The sequence below is a fragment of the Lepidochelys kempii genome, chromosome 11, assembly GCF_965140285.1.
Source record: "Lepidochelys kempii isolate rLepKem1 chromosome 11, rLepKem1.hap1, whole genome shotgun sequence".
In the NCBI taxonomy this organism is placed as follows: domain Eukaryota; kingdom Metazoa; phylum Chordata; order Testudines; family Cheloniidae; genus Lepidochelys; species Lepidochelys kempii.
Window position 1 is genome coordinate 2846916 of NC_136390.1, and position 21353 is coordinate 2868268.

At 51.2% G+C, this 21353-nt stretch overlaps 1 protein-coding gene across 3 annotated transcripts; it reads left to right on the plus strand.

Annotated features, from left to right (window-relative positions):
* Nucleotides 1–4: 4 nt before the first annotated feature.
* CNOT9 (CCR4-NOT transcription complex subunit 9) lies at nucleotides 5–12729 on the plus strand. 3 transcript variants are annotated; one of them, XM_073304963.2, is made up of 8 exons: nucleotides 5–166; nucleotides 3872–4051; nucleotides 4899–5014; nucleotides 6484–6593; nucleotides 8245–8354; nucleotides 10417–10515; nucleotides 11377–11467; nucleotides 12190–12729. In XM_073304963.2, exons 1-8 carry the CDS (start codon nucleotides 143–145, stop codon nucleotides 12363–12365), a joined length of 906 nt encoding a protein of 301 aa, XP_073161064.1. In that variant the 5' UTR covers nucleotides 5–142; the 3' UTR covers nucleotides 12366–12729. The 3 variants fall into 3 exon arrangements, with proteins under 3 accessions (XP_073161064.1, XP_073161065.1, XP_073161063.1); XM_073304964.2 differs by having other exon boundaries at nucleotides 6–166; nucleotides 11377–11468; nucleotides 12197–12729; XM_073304962.1 differs by lacking the exon at nucleotides 5–166 and having other exon boundaries at nucleotides 3839–4051.
* Nucleotides 12730–21353: the final 8624 nt, after the last annotated feature.

Here is a 21353-nt window from a genome sequence, read left to right on the forward strand (position 1 = left end):
GCGCTCGGCGCACGTGACGGGGCGAGAGGGCGGAGGGCAGGGGTCACGGCGGCGCGCAGGCGGCCTGGGCCCCATGGCGGCGGCGGCGGCGGCGGCCTCCTGATCCCGGCCCTGGGCGGCGCGAGCGGCGGCGGCTCCGAACATGCACAGCCTGGCCACGGCCGCGGTGAGTCCCGCCCCCGGCGCCGGGTCCCCGTTCGCAGCTCGCCCGGAGCGGCCGGGTCCCGCCCCCCCCCGCCGGCCTGGCCTCGCCTCGCCCCCCCTGCGGCCCCGCGGGACCCTCTGCTCCGGGGCCCTTCCCAGAGCGCGCCTCTTCCCCCCCCCCCCGAGCGCCGGGGTCCCTGCCGGGCCAGGGCGGGGACACACCGCTGGTGCCCGCGGGGAGGCTGAGACCTTGCGGGGGGGGGCTTCTCGCGCCCCCCCCCCCCCGCGGCACGTGCGGGTTCCCGGGGCGAAACATCCCGCCTCGAGCCCGGCAGAGGCCTTGCCGCCGCGTGCGGGCGCCGGGCTGGTTTGCTGGGAGATGGAGTTGTAGGGATGTTCTAAAATTCATTTACTGCCAGTCCTAGTCGGACTTAGAAAACAAAAACAAATATGAGTCACCCAAGCACTTAGCGGTATCTAATTCCAGCAGCCTTTAGTTTTCCTAGCCAGTCTAATGCCATGATTGTAAAGAATCATTCCTGGACTAAATACATGCGTGGAGTGCAAACGGGTGAAAGCAGAAAGTTAACTGTTTTAGCCGTCCCTTACGATTTCAGAGCAAAATGCTTCTATCCTGTTTTATAGTGGATAAGGGATTGCTGTACCTCCCATTAAGCCCCCAGCTATAGGCTGGGCTTCCTTGCGATAAACTGTTTTTAGACAGTTATCTAATAAAAACAACTGGTTGATGTGAATGGAGAGCAAGTTGTTGAGTGCTAATTTAAAAAGTCTTCAATATATATATACGCTCTGTGAGCTGTGATGAAATGTGTTTACTGTCCACCAACCTGCATTTATATTTAGAAATGTAAATGGGGCCCAAAATGCAGCCCGGTGCTGATGGCTGCAGTACATAACCCTATCCTTAGGCAAGGCTGTTAGGCCTATAAACAGGGGGTTTTATTTTTTAGGTTGGAAGAAGTTGCTGTTACAAAACTGTAATAAGGCAGAGCACTGGCCTTCTACATAGTGAGACTGCTGGCAGAGCCTGCATTTAGATGCTAATCTGAAAGGGGCATAACATAATAGAGGGGAGGTCCAGAGAATGGAGCACAAACAATAAACGACAGAAAACTTGAAATAGAAGCATGAGAGTGAAAATACAAATTAATCAGACCTGCTAGTTCATTCTTGTTAAATAAAGGTTCATTCTGGTGTTATCAGGTTGATCATCTAACAGTATATGTAGAGAAACACACACAATTCGGCAACGTTGTGTGATAATGAATGTTTTTTACCCAGAATGCTTGGGGGGCAGTTTCTTAATTAAAGAAGTCTCCAATTGGCTAAATCAAGGTTGTTATGGAATTATCAGAGTTGCCATTTGGCAGGGTCACTGCAGGTAAATGCCCTTACTCTTGTGAAATGTGTTGTGGGCTCTTCAGTGATTCACAAGCGCTCAGTGCGTGGTGCTTTAAGACAGCTATGGCATCACTCTTGCATACATGAGGTGCAACAGAGTACATTTAGTAAGATCATTGATAAGTATCTGCAATGTTTACATACAGCACTTGACCTTCACCAGGATCTTAGGGAAGGAGAATGAGACTGTGAGCCTTGAAAACAGCAAGTTGAAAATTAGAGTATTTTATCAATGACTGCATTAAAAGCAGATGAGACTTTCAGGGAAAAGAAACAGATGGGAATCTGTAGGGTCTGGGGAGAAATTTGATTCTTTCTTAAGAAGGCACTGGACACTATAAATTTGTGCATGCATTGCTGAGGAGTCATCACATTTGAACTGTTAACTTGAACTGAACTTTCCAATATGTCTAGCAAAATAGACCCGAATGTTTATCTGTCAAAGGGCTTGTCGTTCAATCGTCATAAACTAATACAAATTAGACCTTCCAGTTTTCCATGTATTTCTAAGCACTGTTATAGGATTACACTTCTCACTCTTAAAACAGAATAAATTTCTCACTTTTCACCATTCAAGAGATACCCTGGTTTGAGGTTCTGGAAAGCTATCTGGAAAACAGGAAGAGAGGAGAGGGGGCGAGAAGGATTGATTTGAGGAAAGATGAAGAGTTAAAATGTGTAGTGAGCTTTGCAGGGCAGGGATTGACTGTGTGTGACATCTACAGATAATCTGATGGCACTAAACAAATACTTTTCTAAATGAATAAGAACAAAGGGTTATTAAGTCTACAGATTTTTAATAGCATAAATACCAAGGGTGGGGAAGGATTAGTTAGAATGTGCATGGGATATAACTGTGCCGAATGGATGAAATTAAGAGGGAAAACTTTACCTAAGTATCAGGAAACACTTGTTGATATTGAGAAGTGAGGCTGTGGAATGGTATCCCAAAGAATTAGATGGACCCTAATACGCATCTCATCTCTAACTTGAACAGTTCTGTAAGGATTGGTTCCTGATGTACAGTTTCACTTCTGGTACTAGTTGATTTCACTTCCTAGTTCTTGTGAAAGAGTTGAGTTGCAGAGGACACTGCAAGGGAATGCTTAAATCTAACTACACTGTAACTAGTTGGTCTAAACGTCAAGAAAATAGTCCTATTCATATCTAGTTACACCTGAATTTTCAACCTAAACTACCAGATTGTCAGTTTAATAGAGCAGCAATGCATTAGTTTTGTATTGCTGTTGTAAAGAGCATTCACAAAGGCATGAGACTGTTTTTTAATGAAAGTTTAGCTTTTCTGCAAAGGAAATCAGAGAGATCTTAAAATCCTGGATTCCCCAATGTGATTCTTTTCTACCTGAGAACTCACTGAAGATGTTATTCTTTCACTGATCTCGTGAGAAAGTGGGTATGGAAATATCTTTCTAAAAACTGTCATCTTTAATCTTAAAAATATTACCCGAGTGTGGGTACAGATTCAGTTCTCTCTGTCTTATTCTGGAAAGGATTTTTACCACACAGCAAATTAATAAGGGGTTTTCCTTTAAGATATATACTTAGGGAAGAGACTGACGTTCATGGGCAAGCAAGATGGATTTGTGCAACATCTAGTTGTAGCACAATGTCTCTTTAGCAATACTTTTAAAATGCCCCGGGGTACCATGCGAAGGGTGATGAAATAATTAGAATCTTTTTCATTTATGTGGGACCCTTATTTTATTGTCGTTTTGAGTGAGAGTCGCTTGTGTTGAAAAGCTGCTGTCTTGAGCTTTTTGGAGGTCTAAAACCAGTGGAATCTAAACTAACGTGTCTTAAGAACTCCTTTAAATACATTTTTATTATGCATACACTTTGAATGCAGGGTCTAAAGATACTTAACATAGACAGGGCTGGTGCTGTGATATAGCATAGATTTCTAGTGGAAAAAGAATAAAAAATAACCTGTCCTAGTCTTTTGCTTGTATCGATGGGAAGTCATGCGATTCGCTGAATGTTGTTGAAGGAAGTTGCTAGATAACATTTTGCCAGAGGATACAGAGAAACTACAGTAGCGAGAGATTTATTCCTTGAAGCAAAGCACCTGTCCATGTTTCGTGGCAGGTGAAATGATAAGCATTGACCTGAGACCATTATCTGTGTCCAGAACACTATTAGAAAAGCAGGTCTGCTGCTTTCTTCCTCCTCTAATTGAGGTTGTATTAACTGCCTGGCTTCATCTGTCTCTCTCAAAGTAAAAAGGGTCTGGTTTGAATCCGAAAAAACCGTGATGTACTTACACGTTTTATTGTCTTCCCTCAAGCCTGTGCCGACAGCACTGGCTCAGGTGGATAGAGAGAAGATCTATCAGTGGATTAATGAACTATCCAGCCCCGAGACCCGTGAGAATGCCTTGCTGGAGCTGAGTAAGAAGCGTGAATCAGTCCCGGACCTGGCCCCAATGCTATGGCACTCATTTGGCACAATCGCAGCTCTTCTGCAGGTGGGTGCTTTTCCTTTGCACTGAAATGATGCTCAGGGTGCTGTGCAGGTGACTGGGGAGAGCTCGCTCATTGATGTGGTGTCTCATGGGTTTCCTCAGTTCCTTAGTCACTTAACCCTTCCTACTGCAAGAGAGCCTTTTGAATAAAAACACACATGTCCCTCCTTGTTTACCTCTTCAGCCGTCCACCACACTCCACAGCTGCTGCTTGACTCTCTGAATATGAGACCTGGGAGTTTCCTTTGAGGAATTAAATTAAAATAAGAGGGACGGGCACTGAGAAACTCCTGTTCAGCATACACGTGGAGCAAGGGAAGAAAGTCAGAAAGGGCTTATGTTAGTAATCGACAGGCATGGGGCAGACTTTTCCTCCTCAGTCACTTCCTTATAACTGCCCCCTGTGCTCACGCAGTTCATCCTTCTTGGTACCCATAGCATCTTCGCTTCACGGAGACGAGAGGTCCCAGCATATGATAGATCAGGATAGAGCTTTGCATGCTGGGACTTCTAGGCACAGTGAACTGCACCGCTGTTGTTTGTTGGTACTTCCAGGGCATCAGTTACCATGGTATCTAACTGACAATTAAAGGCAGCTGTAATCTGCTTAATTACATGCAAAATAGATGCATCACCCTGATACCTGGCAATTTGCATGGTGCAGCCCTCACTTGGGCAAAGTTTGAGTTCCCTAGGTTACATAACTTCCTTTTAAAATGATGCATGAGGCAGTGATGTAGCAAACAGGAGGCAGCCATCTCTCTGGCACTTGCAGCCGCTTATCAGGCGAATGAATTTCTGCAGCTTGGTCCAGTTTTCTCCTTTAATTTGCTTTGTTTAACTTTCTCAGGAAATTGTAAATATTTATCCATCAATCAACCCTCCAACCCTGACAGCCCATCAATCTAACCGAGTCTGCAATGCTTTGGCGCTCCTGCAGTGCGTTGCGTCGCATCCAGAAACCAGGTAATTGTCATCAGTCATACTGGCTAGCCTCGAAGTACCTGTAAACTGTGTGTCGGGCTGTGTAAATCATTTGTTTTGTGTTACTTTGGGCCAGTGGTAAGTTCATTTATATTGCCTCCATGTTAAAGGCAGTGTGGCATATGGCACTATACGATGGACAGCAGCACTGTCTTGTCACTAGTTCCTTTGTGGATCTTTGCATGCAGCTTTACAGAAACCCCAAACGTAGGACTTTGCATATTGAGATTTCCTTAAATACTCTAATCTCTAAAACCTGGTCTTCCTCAGACACTCCAGCTGAGATTGGGGCCCTGTTGTGCTAGCACCTAATAAGAGCTTGCAGTGTAATTTGACACAACAATGGGTGGGCGGAAGAGAGGCACAGCCAGGGAAAATGTCCCAAAGTCACTCAGCAGGTCAGTGGAAGTGCCACGTCCAGAGTCCCAGTCAGGTGCCTTATTTGCTGGAGAACACTGCCCCTCCAATATCCTAGGGCCTCACTGTCCCTGTTGCTTGACGACAAGGAAAGGAATAATCCAGGGGCTCGCCCTAAAGAACAGTGACTGAAACCCAGAAGAAATCCGGCCTAATGGCCATGTTCTCTCATGTTTCTGTTCTCCATGTGAATAAGGCCCTGTAACGAAACTGTGGGAACAATTAGGAAGCAGAATGTCTTTCAGCCTCTGCCAAACAAGGTTTCACAGCACTGCTCCTTAAGCCAGTCTTCAGGGAAATAGTCCAGTTTTTTCACTGGATTCCTTTATAACTACATAAAAATATGAAAATTCAAGATCAGTATCTGAAGGGTGGATTCTCTTTACTCTGAACACAGTCATTCAGTTCAGTAGAGAGAGCTCCCCTAGGATGGGCTTTCGAAATGGTATGTCAACAGGGGAACCTCTTCATCTGGGGACTTCCCACAATCAGAATTCTTTCCAGCCCATTATCAGAAATGGGTTCTGGGGCTGGGAGCCAGGGATGACTGAGTGCTGTGGTGACGGTTGGTCTTGTGTAATATTTATACTGTAGTAGTAGCTGGAGGCCAAGCAGATTGAGGTCCCATCCAGCCGGGGGCTGGGCATGCACCTGGTAAATAAGTTGCTGCACCAAAGCATCTGCAACCTACAAGACCAGCTGTAATGTGGGGGAGACAAGAAGCAGATCAGGATGGGGGAGATGGGTTAATACAGAAATGTGGATATGTGAGATCCTTAGCCTGTTGGGAGCGATACCTATGACCTGTCACCTGCCTGCCCATCCTGCACTGATGGTGCGGCCCGCAGCATGTCACTTCCCCTCTCTCCGTTTGTAAAGGAGGATACGTTGCCTGCCCGCCTAGAGCGATGGGTGTTACTGTCTGGTGAGGCGGAGGCAGATGTACCACGCTGTGTCACTGGATTGTGTGGTCTGTTTAGCCCACTTGGCTTCTCATGGTATATGTTCAATGTGTCTTCTGCCTTTTCTTCCAGGTCAGCCTTCCTTGCAGCTCACATCCCTCTCTTCTTGTATCCCTTCTTGCACACAGTTAGCAAGACTCGTCCATTTGAATACCTGCGGCTTACCAGCCTTGGAGTGATTGGTAAGCAGTCATGCAAACACTGGGAGCACTGGCTCCTCCTTTCCTATGGGCCAATTCATCCCATTCCTTTAGTGTAGCAGCACCTTAAATCACTGTTGCTGTCCTTCCCTACGTAATCTTCTGAGTTATGTGATAATGTCTAACTTCCCATTGATGTGCGGAGAGCTTACCAGCGTGACTCCCATTAATACTAGTGGGAATTGTGAAGATAAATTCTACGTGACCGTGCTAGAAAAGACCCTAGAGTTTTGGACCACGGCTGTGTTGCTGGCGGGGTTTGTCACACCGAATACAAGTGCATGGCTGATGTATCGATAGCATGCACCTAAGCCACATCTTGGTTTGGCACAAGAAAAATTGGCTCCATTGGGAAGTTCTGGTCTCAAAGCAGGTGGGGAGTTCTCTTGCAGGAACAGGGAAGCTGCTTTTTCTTCAGCTACAAGCTGAGCCCATCCAGAGAAGTAATTACTGAGGGGGTCAGACTTCCATAGTTTTTCTCCATTTTCTTGCCATGAATTTACTTGGGTGTCATTTTCCCCTATTTTTTTCCCAAAAGCTTTCTAACCCAGCACAGTAAGATAGCGTCTCTAAAATGCATTCATTTTTCATGAAGGTTGCCAGTGGTCAACTGATGGTACGATTCAGATCGGGTTTGTTTTATTGCTGGGAGGAGACAAAGCTTAGACTTTACCTGCCTTTTAAAAAATGGCATATTTGCTTCATTCTGCTGAACCACTGCAGTTCTCTAGCCAGAAATGTCCGCAGATTTAGCGTGAGGATTGCACTGACTGTTCAGTGCCCCCTTTAAAATCCCTGGAGGCATACAGGCACTGGTTTATGTAGCATGTTCCCATGCCGGTCACACTGTTCTCGACTCAGACTAGTTGTCTCAGAGAAGCAGTCTGCACTCCCACGCACAGCGTGGTGAGGATGTATGCCCTGGAGAGACTTGGAGCACAGCTTCCAGGGACTTTTTGGTCACCCGGCATTGAGTGTTGCATGAAGCCATGTTCTCTTCCTCTTTTTTCTGCAGTGTGTCGCTTGGCATGTTGGTCACAATGTGCTAGTTGGTTTTCATAGAGAAAAGGCCCAATCCCTGCCATGTGACGCAAACAGTGTAAAGTCAGACAGAGAAAAACGGGGGGGGGGTACAACCAGCGAGCGAGGAGGTAGCGTTTGTAGCATCAACGCTTTAATCTTTTCCGATGAGATGTGTACCGTATTCCCAGTAACCCCTCCTGCTTCTCACTGCAAGTCAGCTAGATCCACTCCAGGTGGCATGGGACTTGATAGGCCTCTCAGCTGACAATGACTCCGGTTAATGGCTCTTAAGTTCCAGACAAGCGAGTGGGTGGGCTGCTTTCGGCAAAGCAGGTGCTAGAAATCCAAAGGATTGTCCCCACCGGATAGTAACAGTTTCAGAAGCCGAATTTGGGATACAGCTGCTGCTTGAGTCATCACTCCGTAACCATTCAGATATTCTTTCTTTGTACTCAGGCTGTGCCCAAAGTCTCCCGTTGTGCTGGACAAACCTGAGCAAAGCTTGTGTTCTCGTCATCACTGTGATCGTATAAATATTTGGCTCCTCGCTCAGGCTGCTCTTTCCAAGACAGTAGTGATTAAAATCTGAAGTTCTTTTGTCTGTTTTTAGGGGCCCTGGTGAAGACGGATGAGCAAGAAGTGATAAACTTTTTGTTGACAACAGAAATTATCCCCCTCTGCTTGCGCATCATGGAGTCTGGCAGCGAACTTTCCAAAACGGTATTTGCTTTTAGCTGAATTAAGTGATTTCTTTTTGTTGGCCTCTTGGCCGCTTCCCCCTGGTTCCCAGGTGTTATGTTCATCATGTCCCTGCAGGCAGCAGATCAGCGCGTCTTACCAGTTAGTTTGAACTTCCCTCTGTTGCAACTTGACATTGTAAAACAACGGGCAATTGCTGATCCCTTTATCTCCTTTAAAAACGTTGCTCTGTAGATCCGAGCTGGATGTTATCCACCGTCATCCCCCGCATTAGCTGTGCTCTCGTGCTGCGTGAGGGGCCGTGTTGCTGGTGACTCCCCCACCCCCCCTTGCTGGAGAATGACCTTCCCGTGGCCTGTCTTGGGTCTCCGTTGTCCTGAATTGGTGAACACCGTGACTGTGCCATGCTGAAGCGTGACAGTAATGCCTCACTTGCTAGTTCTTCTGGCATCCTCAGGCCGACCACTGACCCACCCAGTCATATACGCTCCCCCCACCACTCGCCCATATTCGTAGATGTTAAGGCAGGAGGGTACCGTTAGTCTAGTCCCGCCTCCTGTATAGCACAGGCCAGAGAATTGTATTGCGTCATGCCTGTACCTAGCCCAGTCACTCGTGGTTGATAAAAGCATCTCTTCCAGAAAGGCAGCCTGGCTGTGTAACACTTGAGAAGAAAGCCACAAGCCAGCTGGGCAAGGTTGTATATGGCTAAGCAGGGCTGTGGCCTGGGGTGTTCCTCCCTGTCTCCCCTCTCTCAACAGTTGATCAGTCTGAATTGCCCATTACCTCGGGTAGCATGGCGGTAGTTGTTAGGCCATGTCTATGCTGCTCCTTACGCTGGCAAACCTTACGTCGCTCAGGGGTGTGAATATTCCACACACACATGCCCCCTCCCCCCCGAGCAATCGAACTTATGCTGGCATAAGTACCGCTGTGCACGGCACTGTGTTGGCGTGGGAGCTTCTTCCACTGCCGCTCGTGGGGAGTGGTTTCATGATGCCGACGGGAGAGCTCTGTCCCGCCAGCGTAGAACAGCTGCACGAGAGATCTTACAGCGGCGCAGCTGCGTCGTGCAGTGGTGAGCGCCGTAGTGCGGACGTAGCCTGAGTGAACACGGGACTCAACACGGCCCTGCTGTTGTATCTGCCTGTCTTCCCCTTGTAGCGTTGTTGTCGCTGCGTTGGCCCCAGGATATTGGCGAGTCAGGATAGGTGAGGTCATATCTTACTGAGCCAACTTCTGGCGGGGAGAGAGACAAGCTTTCGGGCTACGCTGAGCTCTCCCTCGGGTTTGCAAAATGTGTTGCAGCTAAATACAAGGTGAAACAAATGGTTTAATGTAAGGTGTTCACACACATTCAAGGTGAAGTGGCCCATTAGCACCCCTGCAGTCATAGGACAAAAAAGGGGGTTAGTGGGTTACAGATGGTTGTAATAAGCCGTAAATCCAGTGTTATTAAGACCATGATTTTTAGTGCCTAGCAAAGTTATGAATTGAAGCTCCCAGGCTCGTCTTTTGAAAGTGCTCTGTGGGTTTCCTTTGAGGCCGAGGACTGGTAGGTCAGATAGAGAGCGATCGCTTTGTGACAGGTGTCCGCCCGCAGGGCACATGGTGTGTTTGTCTTTTATCATTTTCCTGTGCGAGTTTATACGGGGGTGTATTGATTTCACCCACATCGTTGTTGTTGGGGCATTGGATGAGGTGCACCATGTGTTGTGAAAGGTATGTATAGCTGCCAGGGATCCTGAAAGGTGTTGCGGGGTGTATATCCCTGTAGCTATGGAGAGATGTCTGCAGGTTTTGCATCTGTTGTTCGAGGCAGGGTCTGGTGCCCCTTTGAGTTGGTGGGTCCTGATCTGTTTGTTTCTTTCTCCCTTTCACAGTGAATTCCATGTGCTGTGTAAAGACCAACTGTTCCTTCTGGTTTGAAACTGGGTAAACCTGTTAGCCACCCCTGTTGAAATACTTGGTGCTCTTGGCATGTGTCCGTTTTGCAGTTGGTAGGGGTTGCTGTCAGAAGAACAAACAGGACGTGGTCCATTACAGGCGCAGCTGGTTAAGTGATTTCTCCCCTCTGTTCCAGGTTGCTACATTTATTCTACAGAAGATCCTCCTGGATGATACAGGATTGGCGTATATCTGCCAGACTTATGAGCGGTTTTCTCATGTCGCCATGATATTGGTAGGATTGGTTGCTCTCTTCACTTACTAACGGGGTTACACTGGAGCAACCAGCTTGTGTTTACTCATGATAGCACCTGCTGCCAAGGATCCGTCCTATGCAGGCTTCCCATGGTCAGCTTTGTAAATTCACCTGCAGCTTCTCATCTAACTCTTACTGGGATGAGTGTAAAACACATCATGGATATTTATGACTAGACTGACTAAAACCTGCACAGTTAGAATCTCCAAGGAAGATCCCTCAGTAAGGGGAGTGAGGTGGGACATAAACAATGCAAAAAGAGCTATTTTAGCCGCATAGATCAGTTAATATCCAATGGGCCTGAGGTCGGATTATGTAGATTTTTGCCCAGTGCTTATCAGACATTCGTTATCCCTCCTTTATGGCTCTAAGGAGAGGGATGCTGTCACTTGCAGGAAAACCAAGTGAGTGGATGCTGAAACCCTAGCCCTGGGAAATGCTTTCCATCCTGAACCTTGGACCAAAGATCAGGGAGATGGAACTCTTGCAGGTCCTGGGCTGAATATGAACAAGTTTTGAAGGAAATGGCCTGGTGATATAATCTGTAATGACAGCTGGGTCCATCCAGCTGTAAGTGGGTCTTGGTGGGAGAGAGCCCCACAGTAGTGGCCCCAGTTTGAGCAGGGTCTTTGAGTTGGGGTCATCTCCTATTAGTGTTACAAGCTAGACTGGAAAGAGGACAGTCTGCCTGCCAGCAGGCACCAGTCCTCTCTGCTTTGGTGGCTGCCAAAACCCGGTCCCAGTCCTGGGAGAATGAAACAAAACCACTGAAGTCGAGCACTTCCTAGTCCTTTTTCTAAACACCATTTCTCTAACTGGAGCCGCTCCTTTGTCGAACAGGGTAAGATGGTCCTACAGCTCTCCAAGGAGCCGTCCGCAAGGCTGTTGAAACACGTGGTCCGCTGCTACCTTCGCCTTTCCGATAACCCAAGGTAAACATTTTAGGAGTTTTCAGGGGCTCTTGTGGGGCAGAGAGCAAAGGTGCTTCCCCCTCTTGCTGGAAGTGCCATTCCGTTGGGATTCCCGCTTCGCGTGTCTGCCTCTCACTCAGCCTTGGAAGCGGAACGGGACCTTTCTTGATACAGACCCATGAGCTCGCGCAGCACCTGCCGGCCACGCTGGCTCTGCCTGACTCTTGTAACGCAGGTTCGGCAGGTCAAATGGTCACAAATTACAACTGTCCCAGCGCAACTTGAAACGTAGGGACCAGGGCCGGTGCTGCTGCGCGAGCTTCACCTCGCTCCTGTGGGGCTATGCTACAAAGGGCTCATGGAAGGCAGAGTGGTGGAGTAATGAGGGGCCACTTCTCCGGCTCGCTATATTTGCATTTACTCTGTCCCTCACTGGGCAGGCTCTGAAGCCTCTGACTCTGCAGACGTGCCACTCCCCTCATGTCCTGGAAGGGGGTTGTGACTGGGAATGTGTTGGAACTGGGGGGGCCCTTGGGTCTAATGTGGGGGATCTGCCTGGAGCTCTTGGGTTTGGGGAAGGAGGGGAGGTCATGGCTACAGTCATGTTCCCAGGCACGTTCAGAGCAGCCTGCTATTGAAGACACGGGGAAGGCCTGGCCCAGGCTGTAATGTTCCAGCAGGGGGCGTGCTCCCCTCTTGTCAATGTGAGTTTATTTGTTGGCCCCCCTGTTTCTCGTCTCCTGATGTAGGGCACGAGAGGCTCTCAGACAGTGCCTTCCTGACCAGCTGAAGGACACCACCTTCGCCCAGGTGCTGAAGGACGACACTACCACCAAGCGCTGGCTGGCGCAGCTCGTCAAGAACCTGCAGGAGGGTCAGGTCACCGACCCCAGGGGCATCCCGCTGCCCCCGCAGTGACACCCGCGGAGGGTGGGGCACCAGGGAGGAAACAGCTCAGGTTTACAGAGACCCAAGAACCGATGACCTCTTCCAGAACCGCCTGTGTGCGCAGGGCGGCCTCCGGACTGCCCGCCTCCCAGCCGCGGGGGGATTGTGACACCAGCACATACTGTTACTGCAGCTTAAAAGCCAAGCACCACCTCTTCCCAGCTCGCCTGGCACCTGCCTGGGGCCGGGCCGGATGTGGACTCTTCCCCGTAGCGCAGTCTCCGTGCTGGCAGTGCGTGGGGCACGGGCTGCCTCCCTCGCATTCCTTGTCACGCTCACCGTTTACAAGTCTGTTAGACGAGCGAGCTCAATAAAAGTTGACCCAGTTGTTTTATCCCCTCCTCAGAGCGCGAACCGGCTGCGTCTCGCCCATGGGGCGGCTCTCTCTCCGTCCGACGTGGAGCAGCGTCTTTCTGGCGGAGTGTCTGGTTGCTGCAAGTGCCTGCCCTGGCTGTGGTTTCCGTTCGCGACTGGCGATGGCTGGAGCGAGGCCCATCTGCGCTCCACGTGCTGGGGGAGCGAGGGAAGGGAGAGAACTTGCAATTAACCCAGGTGTGAAAGGCTTTGACGTCCTGGGTTCTGGGCCCTTCCTTCGGGGTGGAGGTGACAGCAGGGTAGTGTTTCTGGGCTATAAATTGCGCATTTCAGCTGCTCCGGCTGCTGGGTGACTGCTGTACTCAAAGCACCGTGAACTGGCTGTCCGGCATCCCCTGGACTGAAGTAGAGCACCTCCTCCTAGTGCTGCCCTCAGCCGGCAGGACGGAGCTGGGTTCGAAAGCCCGCTTTGCTGTCCAGGCTTAGAGGCAGCAGCTCGTGCATGTGTGAGCTCAGCCGCTTTGCTGTCCAAAGCCCGTTGAATGAGGGGATCCTGCCTCTGGGCGGCAGGGGGACCGGCAGGAGTGACTTCAGGCAGGTGCCAAGGGCTCCAGGGACATCAGCTATTCGGGTGCCAGGCCTCAAGGCTGCCTCCATACACAAGGGCTCTGGCTCTCCTGTCTGTCCGTCCTCCTTCTCCCCTGGCCCAGGTTGGCATCTGCCTCAGCCCAGCAACTGTTAAGGCGTCTGGAAAGGCAGGCGCGCCCCTGCCTGCGTAGAGAGGGACAGGCTAGCTTTTCAAGCCGAACAGAGCGGGGAGGCTGGGCAGCAGAGAAGGCAGGTTGGCCGTAACTTGTCCAGCAAGGCTAGAAGCCGGGATCCCCTGGCGACTGCCATGCCCTTGCCCTGCAGTGAGAGCTGGGCTTGGCCGCGGCACTGAGCAGCCAAATCTTGCGCTTCCTTGGGGAGAAGCTTTGTCCCTTTTTGCTGATCATCGGCCATGTTGTTGTGCCAACAGTGTCTTAACCCCCTCTAGGTCTCTCCTCCCCCAGCCCGCAGCCAGCCCTGCGGAACGGGGACAGAGCGCCAGGCTCCCTCCCTTACCCCGGGCTCTGGTTTTATAACAGATAGTCTCATTTTTTCCATCCCCGCCTTGACGCGACTTAAAAATGCTTCTGTTTTGTAACTTAAACTTAATAAAGAAAAACCCAAAGCATCACTGCTCCTGTCTGATCTCTGAGTGTGGGATCAGAGAGGGGGCCGTCTGCAGGCAGGAGATCCGGGAGGCCTGCCAAGCGCACCCTGAGGCTCCCAGATCCTTGGTTCTTCAGCAGTGGGGGGTGAATCCGCTCTAGGGAGGATCCTGGCAGTTTTCAGTGGGTGTCTCCCTACCTCTCCCCGACCCGTCCGTTGTCTAGACCCACCCCACGGTCTTGTCTGCGTCTGGCTGCAGGAGCTGTTTGTGTGTTGTCTGCGCCATTCACATGAGTGGAACACGGCGATGGCTCTTAATCTTGTATTTGGCCGAAGCCATCCACTGTCAGGTCCTACAGTGTATCGCTGGGTGGGCTTTGGAGGAAATCTCTGGTTCTGAAACACCTCCAGGGAAACGCTGCCCTGCTTCTGAGGCGAGTGGGGTTCCTTTCTACTCCCCCTCCCTGGGCCTGTTGGCTGGGCTCAAAGCAGCCGCTCTCCTGCGGAGCAGTTAACAGACAGCGTGTGCTCTCTTTCCTAGGTGGGGTTCCTAGCTAGCTCTGAGCTCCCCTGCAGAGATTACCCGCCCCTCGCTGGCTCTGCCCAAGCCCCGCCATGCCAGCCTGAAGATTCAATCCTGCTAGAGCATCTGCATTTCACTTGGGGCTGCAGATCTGCTTCAAGTGCAATTTAGGGACCTCCGATAAAACAAGCCGAGTCTGGGGCAAGATCCCAGAGCGGGGCTTGCTTGGGCCGTTCCTGAGCTCCTGCATGGAGAGGCAGATGGTAAATGAGGCTGGGATCCAGGCGTGAACTAGGTCTGTGCCGTCCCCATAACCCAATTCCAGCTTCTCTCAGCCTGGCTAGTGGCCTCCTCTTGGATGGGGGCTTTCCCCCCTTCCTGTGCGGGGGACCCTGGCAAGAGTTTGGTGATTTGTGGTGGACCTTGTCGGCATGAGTCCCATGGGAAGATGCCAGGTGCTGCCCACAAGGGAGAAAATAAATTTACCTCCCTTCTGTGGGGGTGAAATCTACAAGCGCCTCCCTGGGAGCGGCCGGGCTGCGCTGGCTGAGAGCGTCGACATGACCGTGCGCCAGCGGCCAGCAGACGGAGCAGAGCTGGATGCAGAGGCTTAGCTGGGCTCCACTGGGCCTGTCGGGGCTGCAGATAGCTCCCGCCAGCACAAACAGCCTAATCCTCCACCCAGCAGCTGGTACCTGGACTCCCGGCCTGGCTCGCAGCACCTCAAGGGCAACCTGAGTTCAGAAATCCATCCGGGCTCCTGCGGGGTAGGGACCAGCGGAGCCATTCCCAGCTGCGAACTGACAGCACCTGGCCTACTTGTAGCAGGCAGGGAAACTGAGGCATGGACGGGGCTAGACGAGCTGGGCCTAGAAGCTGTGTCTCCCACCTCCCTCTGTGAGCTGCTGCCCGCGGCTCAGGCTGGTGTTACTGTAGTGGGGCCTGTAGAGCAAGGCGGCTCCTCATAGGTGATCTGGGCTCTCCCTACCTCTGCCTGGATCCTTTGCAGCCTCCCCGCCCTTGTCGGTCCATCGGCTGTCCCCCCCGATTCCTTTTTGCTTTGGCTATTCTGCTCTCCGGGGACCCCTGAGGAGCACCGCGCCCCAACGCACTCTAGGGCTGTGGGAGCCGGGGACGGGCTACAGCGTGTGAGCAAAGCGGTCGGGCTGCTGGCCACGGGGTCTCGTTACTCGCCGTAGCTCTGAGCTACCCTCTCTGGCTGGCCTAGCCCCTGCAATGGGGGTTGCCCCTGAAACTGTTTGCGAGGTTTTGTCCTGCACCCTGTGGGCCTGTGGGAAGAGCAGGAGGCAATGGGGCTGGGACCGAGCAGGACCTCTGCCTGCCTGCCCGCGGCCCTTTGCGTCCCTTTCCCAGCCCCAGAGCTCTCCAGGCCAGGCCTTTTCAGGTCCCGGTGGGGCCCTGCCAAAGCCGAGAGTCTATTTTAATCTGTCTGGGTCCCACCTTCAGTTGCTTCCAGCCCTGGGGTGCAGGAGATGGGGCCGGGGCGTCTCCCTGGCAGATGCTGCTGGGTTCGGGTGCCTTCCTCCTGCTTGCTGGAGCCAGGGCAGAAGGGGGCTTCCCTCCAGGCCGGTTCCAGTTTCCTGGCACCCTGGGGGGATCACATTCACGCTCTGGGCCCCGGCCAGGTCTCCCTGGCGCACGGTTCTCGGTGCTGTGCCCGGAAGGCACCCCTGAATTTCCATCCCCCGCCTGGGTTTCAAAGCCCCCTCACTAATCGCTGGTGGCAGGGGGGAGGGTTGGGTTGCAGGCAGGGTTTTGCGGGCACACGCTGCCTGCTGACAGCTCTGCTGGGGCATGGTAGGAGGAAAATGCTCCGGTTGCCCCTGGGGCGTCCTCTGGCGTCTTGGGCCCACTGCTGCGTGAATGCTCCAACCCCTCCTTGTGGCCGACCTGGGCCCCGAATGCAGCAGTGCCCAGCGACCCACCCGGAGCTGCGGCCTGGCTCCACGTGTGCATGGGCGTTGCGCCCACGAGAAATGACGTGGGAAGAGACCATTTCTGGCCCAAGGCCTGGGCAGGTGGTCCCGGGGCTGGTCTCCCAGGTGCGCTGGGCCGTGTCCAGATTGCTGCTGACTGAGGGTTGATCCTGCGCCCAGGGAAGACGATGGAAACCTCGACACTGTGATTCCGCCGTCAGCTGCGGCTTCGAGCTGCTATGCCGGAGAGGGGGGCAGAGATTCAGATGGTAACGGTGGCGTGGGAATGACTCCTCTGCACCCCTCGCGGCTGTCACGAGTAGCCCCAGAACCTGTTTGGGTCCTTAAACTCCCCAAATCACTGTCTCCGAGCTGGATCCGAACCACCTGCCAGGCGCTGGAGATGCTGCTTCCCCTTCGACCCTGGCCCTGTGACCTGCAAGGACATCCAGGAGCCCAGCACTGCCTGGGAGTTCCCAAAAGACGGACTTGCCTTCCACATCTCACCCAGGAGGCGCCGCCCGGCTGTGAGCGCAGGGTGTCCGGATTCAGACACCTCTCCAGCGAGCTCCCCCTGCCCCCAGTCACTGGGCTCTGCCCTCCCCCATAGTGAAGGAGAGGTGAGTTCAGGGGGCAATTTAAGGCACTGGTTTTTTCCCCTCCAAGGTTTGTGTCAAATCCAGATTAAATCATGAAGGAAATGAGTTTCTGGAGGGTGGTGTCTGGCTTGGAGCTCCATGTTCAAATCACCGGGGCTGGATATAATACCAGAGTGGTGGGGGGAGCAACAGAGCTGGGGGGGGGGAGATGGAGAGCCCAGGGCTGAGCTAGCAGGGGCTGCAGATCAGGACTGAGGGGCACTGGCAGATCTGGGGGTAGGAGAGGGGGCTGGGATAGCAGTGGCTGTGGGTCAGGAGTGAGGGCACTGGGGGTAGGGGAGGGGGCTGGGCTAGCAGGGGGCTGCAGATCAGGATTGGGGGCACTGGGCTAGCAGGGGGCTGCGGGTTGGGAGTGAGGGGCACTGGGGGTAGGGTAGGGTAGGGAGGGGGCTGGGATAGCAGGGGCTGTGGGTCGGGAGTGAGGGGCACTGGCAGAGCTGGGGGTGGGAGGGAGTCCACGGCTGGGTTAGCAGGGGGGCTAGCAGCAGTCAGGATTGAGAGCTGTCAGCAGAGCAGCTGTGGGGCTCCGGGCCAGGACAAAGGTGCATTAACAGAGCTGTAAGCAGAAGCTTGCATTGCACCTACCCCCTCGGCCCCGCAGGCTGGGCATTGGAGAGGCCCCCCCCGGTCCCTGGCCCTACAATTCCCCCATCAGTATCCCTCCTGCCTTCGCAGTACGGGCTCTGAGCAGCTCTACGGCCGTTAGTCTCTTGCCGCTGCGTGAATCTCAGCTGTGGTGGGCCCCGGAGAAGGGCCCCCGAGCTGGGATCCACCTGTCTGAAAAACTGACACATGTTCTGACATAGCCCTCCAAGCTCATCTCCTCAAGGAGCTGGGCCTTGTCCCTGCAGCCCCTGAGAGTGGGAGTCTTGGGTTGCTCCCGGGCCGCGGAGCGCTGCAACGGAGTATACCAGCTGCTTGAAAGTGCTGGGTTTGTGCCCAGGACAGCTGCAGTGAGTCATAATTACAGACAGGTCCAGGGTGGATACAAATTGGAAGAGTTTTTTTTTTAAATTAAATAAAATTCCTTTTTAAAATTTTTTTATAAGTTTTTCTTTTTAAAAATGAGCCAGTTTAAAATGAAATCAGAATTAATACAAAATATGTTGAGGCCTAAACTTAGAAGATTATAATAAGACATTTAAATAACAAATAAATAAGCTGAATCCATGACCCTCTCTTAAAAAAACCACACCCCTCTTTGAATTAAAGGTTTCTTTTCTAGATAAAGAAAGAGTCAGTGAAAGCATCTAACTTTTGAGGTCAAGTTTCAAAAATATGGTACGGTTGGTAGCCTAGGTAATTTAGGAGATTGGCTTCTTCTCGAGAGACATAGGCGAGACGAGAACTTTAAGCCCCAGTTACTTTCCCTTAGGCGTATTTGAAAATTTTCACAGACCAACCTGAAATAATCAGTTTAATTCACTGACTACAGTTAATCCCTCTATTTAATAAATTATTTATTGTCAATGTGAAACATCTTTTGATCAGAGAAGTTTGGGTCTAAAACATTTAAGGTTGTCTTGTCTAATACAAATAAATTTTCTATACTGGTTTGCGTGTTTAAATTCCAGTTACCATTCTAATGCAGATTGACACAAAACATGAGCAAAAAGTTAATTATCTAGTGTGACAAAGTTCCTGTTCTACCTTGGTGGGTCTTGCGCTTATTGGCGGATTTGCTCGCCTTGGAGCTTCACGGCAGCCCTCAGCTTGGCCGTTTTTCTGAATTCACAGTCCAGGTCAACTCCTCCTGTGTCTGACCAGGAGTTGGGAGGATTTGGGGGGAACCCGGGCCCACCCTCTACTCCAGGTTCCAGCCCAGGGCCCTGGGGAATGCAGCTGTCTAGAGTGCCTCCTGGAACAGCTGTGCGATAGTTACAACTCCCTGGGCTACTTCCCCATGGCCTCCTCCCAACCCCTTCCTTATCCTCACCACAGGACCTTCCTCCTGGTGTCTGATAACGCTTGTACTCCTCAGTCCTCCAACAGTCCACGTTCTCACTCTCAGCTCCTAGTGCCTCTTGCTCCCAGCTCCTCACACGCGCATCACAAACTGAAGTGAGCGCCTTTTTAAAACCCAGGTGCCCTAATTAGCCTGCCTTAATTGATTCTAGCAGCTTCTTGATTGGCTGCAGGTGTTCTAATCAGACTGTCTTCCTGATTGTTCTGGAACCTTCCCTGTTATCTTACCCAGGGAAAAGGGACCTACTTATCCTGGGGCTTATATATCTGCCTTCTGTTACTCTCCTATAGCCATCTGGCCCGACCCTGTCACACTAGTAAATAAGCAACATATCATTCACCATTTTCTAACCTACTAAAAGTGTTCGGTTAATAAGAATCTGAAACTAGTAAGCTATATAATTGCTTAAATGTATATAGTTATGGTGTACACTTCTAGGTAGCAAACGGATGTACCAAATCTACCGTAAAGTGTCTGTTTAGTTGTAAGTCGAGGTGTTTTAATGGTGATATCAACTAACGAGTGCATCTTTCTTTAGAAAATAGCTGGAAAACAAATGGAAAAGCTGATTTAAATCGGCCCACCCTGGACATGTCACAATGCGTATTTTCCCGAGACTCAGACGTTCCAGTCCTAACAGAATAGCACAGCTATGGGAACAGGTATAGCAGCTACTGGGACTGACCACTGTAATGAAGTCAGTGTTAAACTTCAACTAACCCTTTATTAAATTACGCATAACTTTACTCAGATTCCTTTTTGGTCTGAAATTTCGTAGGCTCTGTTTCAGTCCACAAATAACGGTATTTTAGTGGGGGGGGCTGTGTACATGCACGCATGTGCTGTGAGAGCTTTGGGAACAAATATATCCGTCTCCGCACCCCCCTCTTCTAATCCAGCTGGAATTCTTGCATGCACGTGAGACTGTTTCTATATTGTTTTTTATAAACACCTACACTGAAGGCTGAACCCAGTCTTGCATCACCGGAGACTGCCATTAATCGGGGAAAAGATAAGGGACGCTTAGCATTATTGCAGCGTTAGGGTTATAATCAAGCAGTCAGGTCAGGAACTTCTGGAAGTTACGTCTATTGAGTGTTTAATTCTGCTCTGGTGCACACGTATTTTTTGTGTGTCCCTGTTTTGATCCTTAACACAGTGTTGAATCCATTCCATAAAATACACAGGCTGTACACTGTGGCAGAGATAACGTTATAGTTCAGAGTTCAACAAACGTCTGGTGATTTTTGAATTTGACGACTTCTGAGCACTTGATTTCACAGACTTAATTTTCATTAACACTGCGCCAGAGCTGAGGAAACAGAGCCAGGTGCTGAGGAAACACATCCCAGGGCTGGAGTGTGCAGTCCAACCCCCGCCCCCCCCCCCATCACGGGCGTTAGTTCGGTCAGAGGCTGACCCTCCAGCTGCTCACGCGGCAGAACCCAGCCAGGGGCTGAGCAGGCTCGGCTAGGCCTGGTGCTTCAATCCCCGTTGAGGCTGCCGTCAGCCCAAGAAGGGTGGGCAAGGGTTGGCGGAGAGTCGCAGGCCGAACTGCCGGCCGCAAGCAGCCCCAGTGTCGCTTCTCACCGCCCCAATCTACAGAGCCAGAGAGGAATAAGGCTGCTGCAGCCAGAATTTCCTTCGCTCCGGCTGCCATCCTGGGCTCGCCCAACATGTGACCCTGGCTGTCAGAAAACTCCCCAGCTCCCTTTAACAAGCGACTCTCCCCCCTGCAGTCACTGCAGAGGACAAACTGCGGGGGGCCAGCTCTTGCTTAGGGAGGGGGAGTTTGAGCTCTTTACATTGGCTTTGTAGTGACACGAGCTCCTAACCAGCAAGGATTCTTTTAAAGAATTTGTTTAGCTCAAATAATAGCAAGAGCCAAGAGATTATTTGAGCTAAACAAATTCTTTAAAAGAGGCAGGGTGGGGAGTAAACAAAAGCCTAAATTACAGCACGTAGCACGTAAACGGGAAAGTAGAAGTGCTAAAATGGCTTGTGAAGAGCAAATAACTGAAGGGATATAGACAAACACTTTAAGGAGATCAAAAGCCTGGGAAAGAACGGGTGGATTCAAGAGAGCGATTAAAGACGACAAGGACATTGCTGAGAAGCTAATATTTTTGTCTGTGTGTCTTCTGCCTTTATCACAGAGGGTGGTGGAGAGAGATCTGTCTCAGACCGGTTCTCTTCTAGTAAGAGAGGTACCATCGGGTCTTGAGATAGCAGCAGAGGCGATCCCGGACCAAGCTGATAATTTATAAAGTAATCCCCGCCCCCACTTCTTCGAGCTGGACTTCATCCTAGCCTTAGTAGTATAAGGGCTTTACAACTGAACCCCACCCCTTGACCCCTTAAACA

Excerpts from the sequence above, each read along its gene's own strand:
- CNOT9 (XM_073304962.1), top strand. The coding sequence starts at position 3,839 with ATGTACTTACACGTTTTATTGTCTTCCCTCAAGCCTGTGCCGACAGCA. Across the intron at positions 8,355-10,416 it reads GCAGCGAACTTTCCAAAACG|GTTGCTACATTTATTCTACA; the intron begins GTATTTGCTTTT and ends CCTCTGTTCCAG. Across the intron at positions 10,516-11,376 it reads CTCATGTCGCCATGATATTG|GGTAAGATGGTCCTACAGCT; the intron begins GTAGGATTGGTT and ends TTTGTCGAACAG.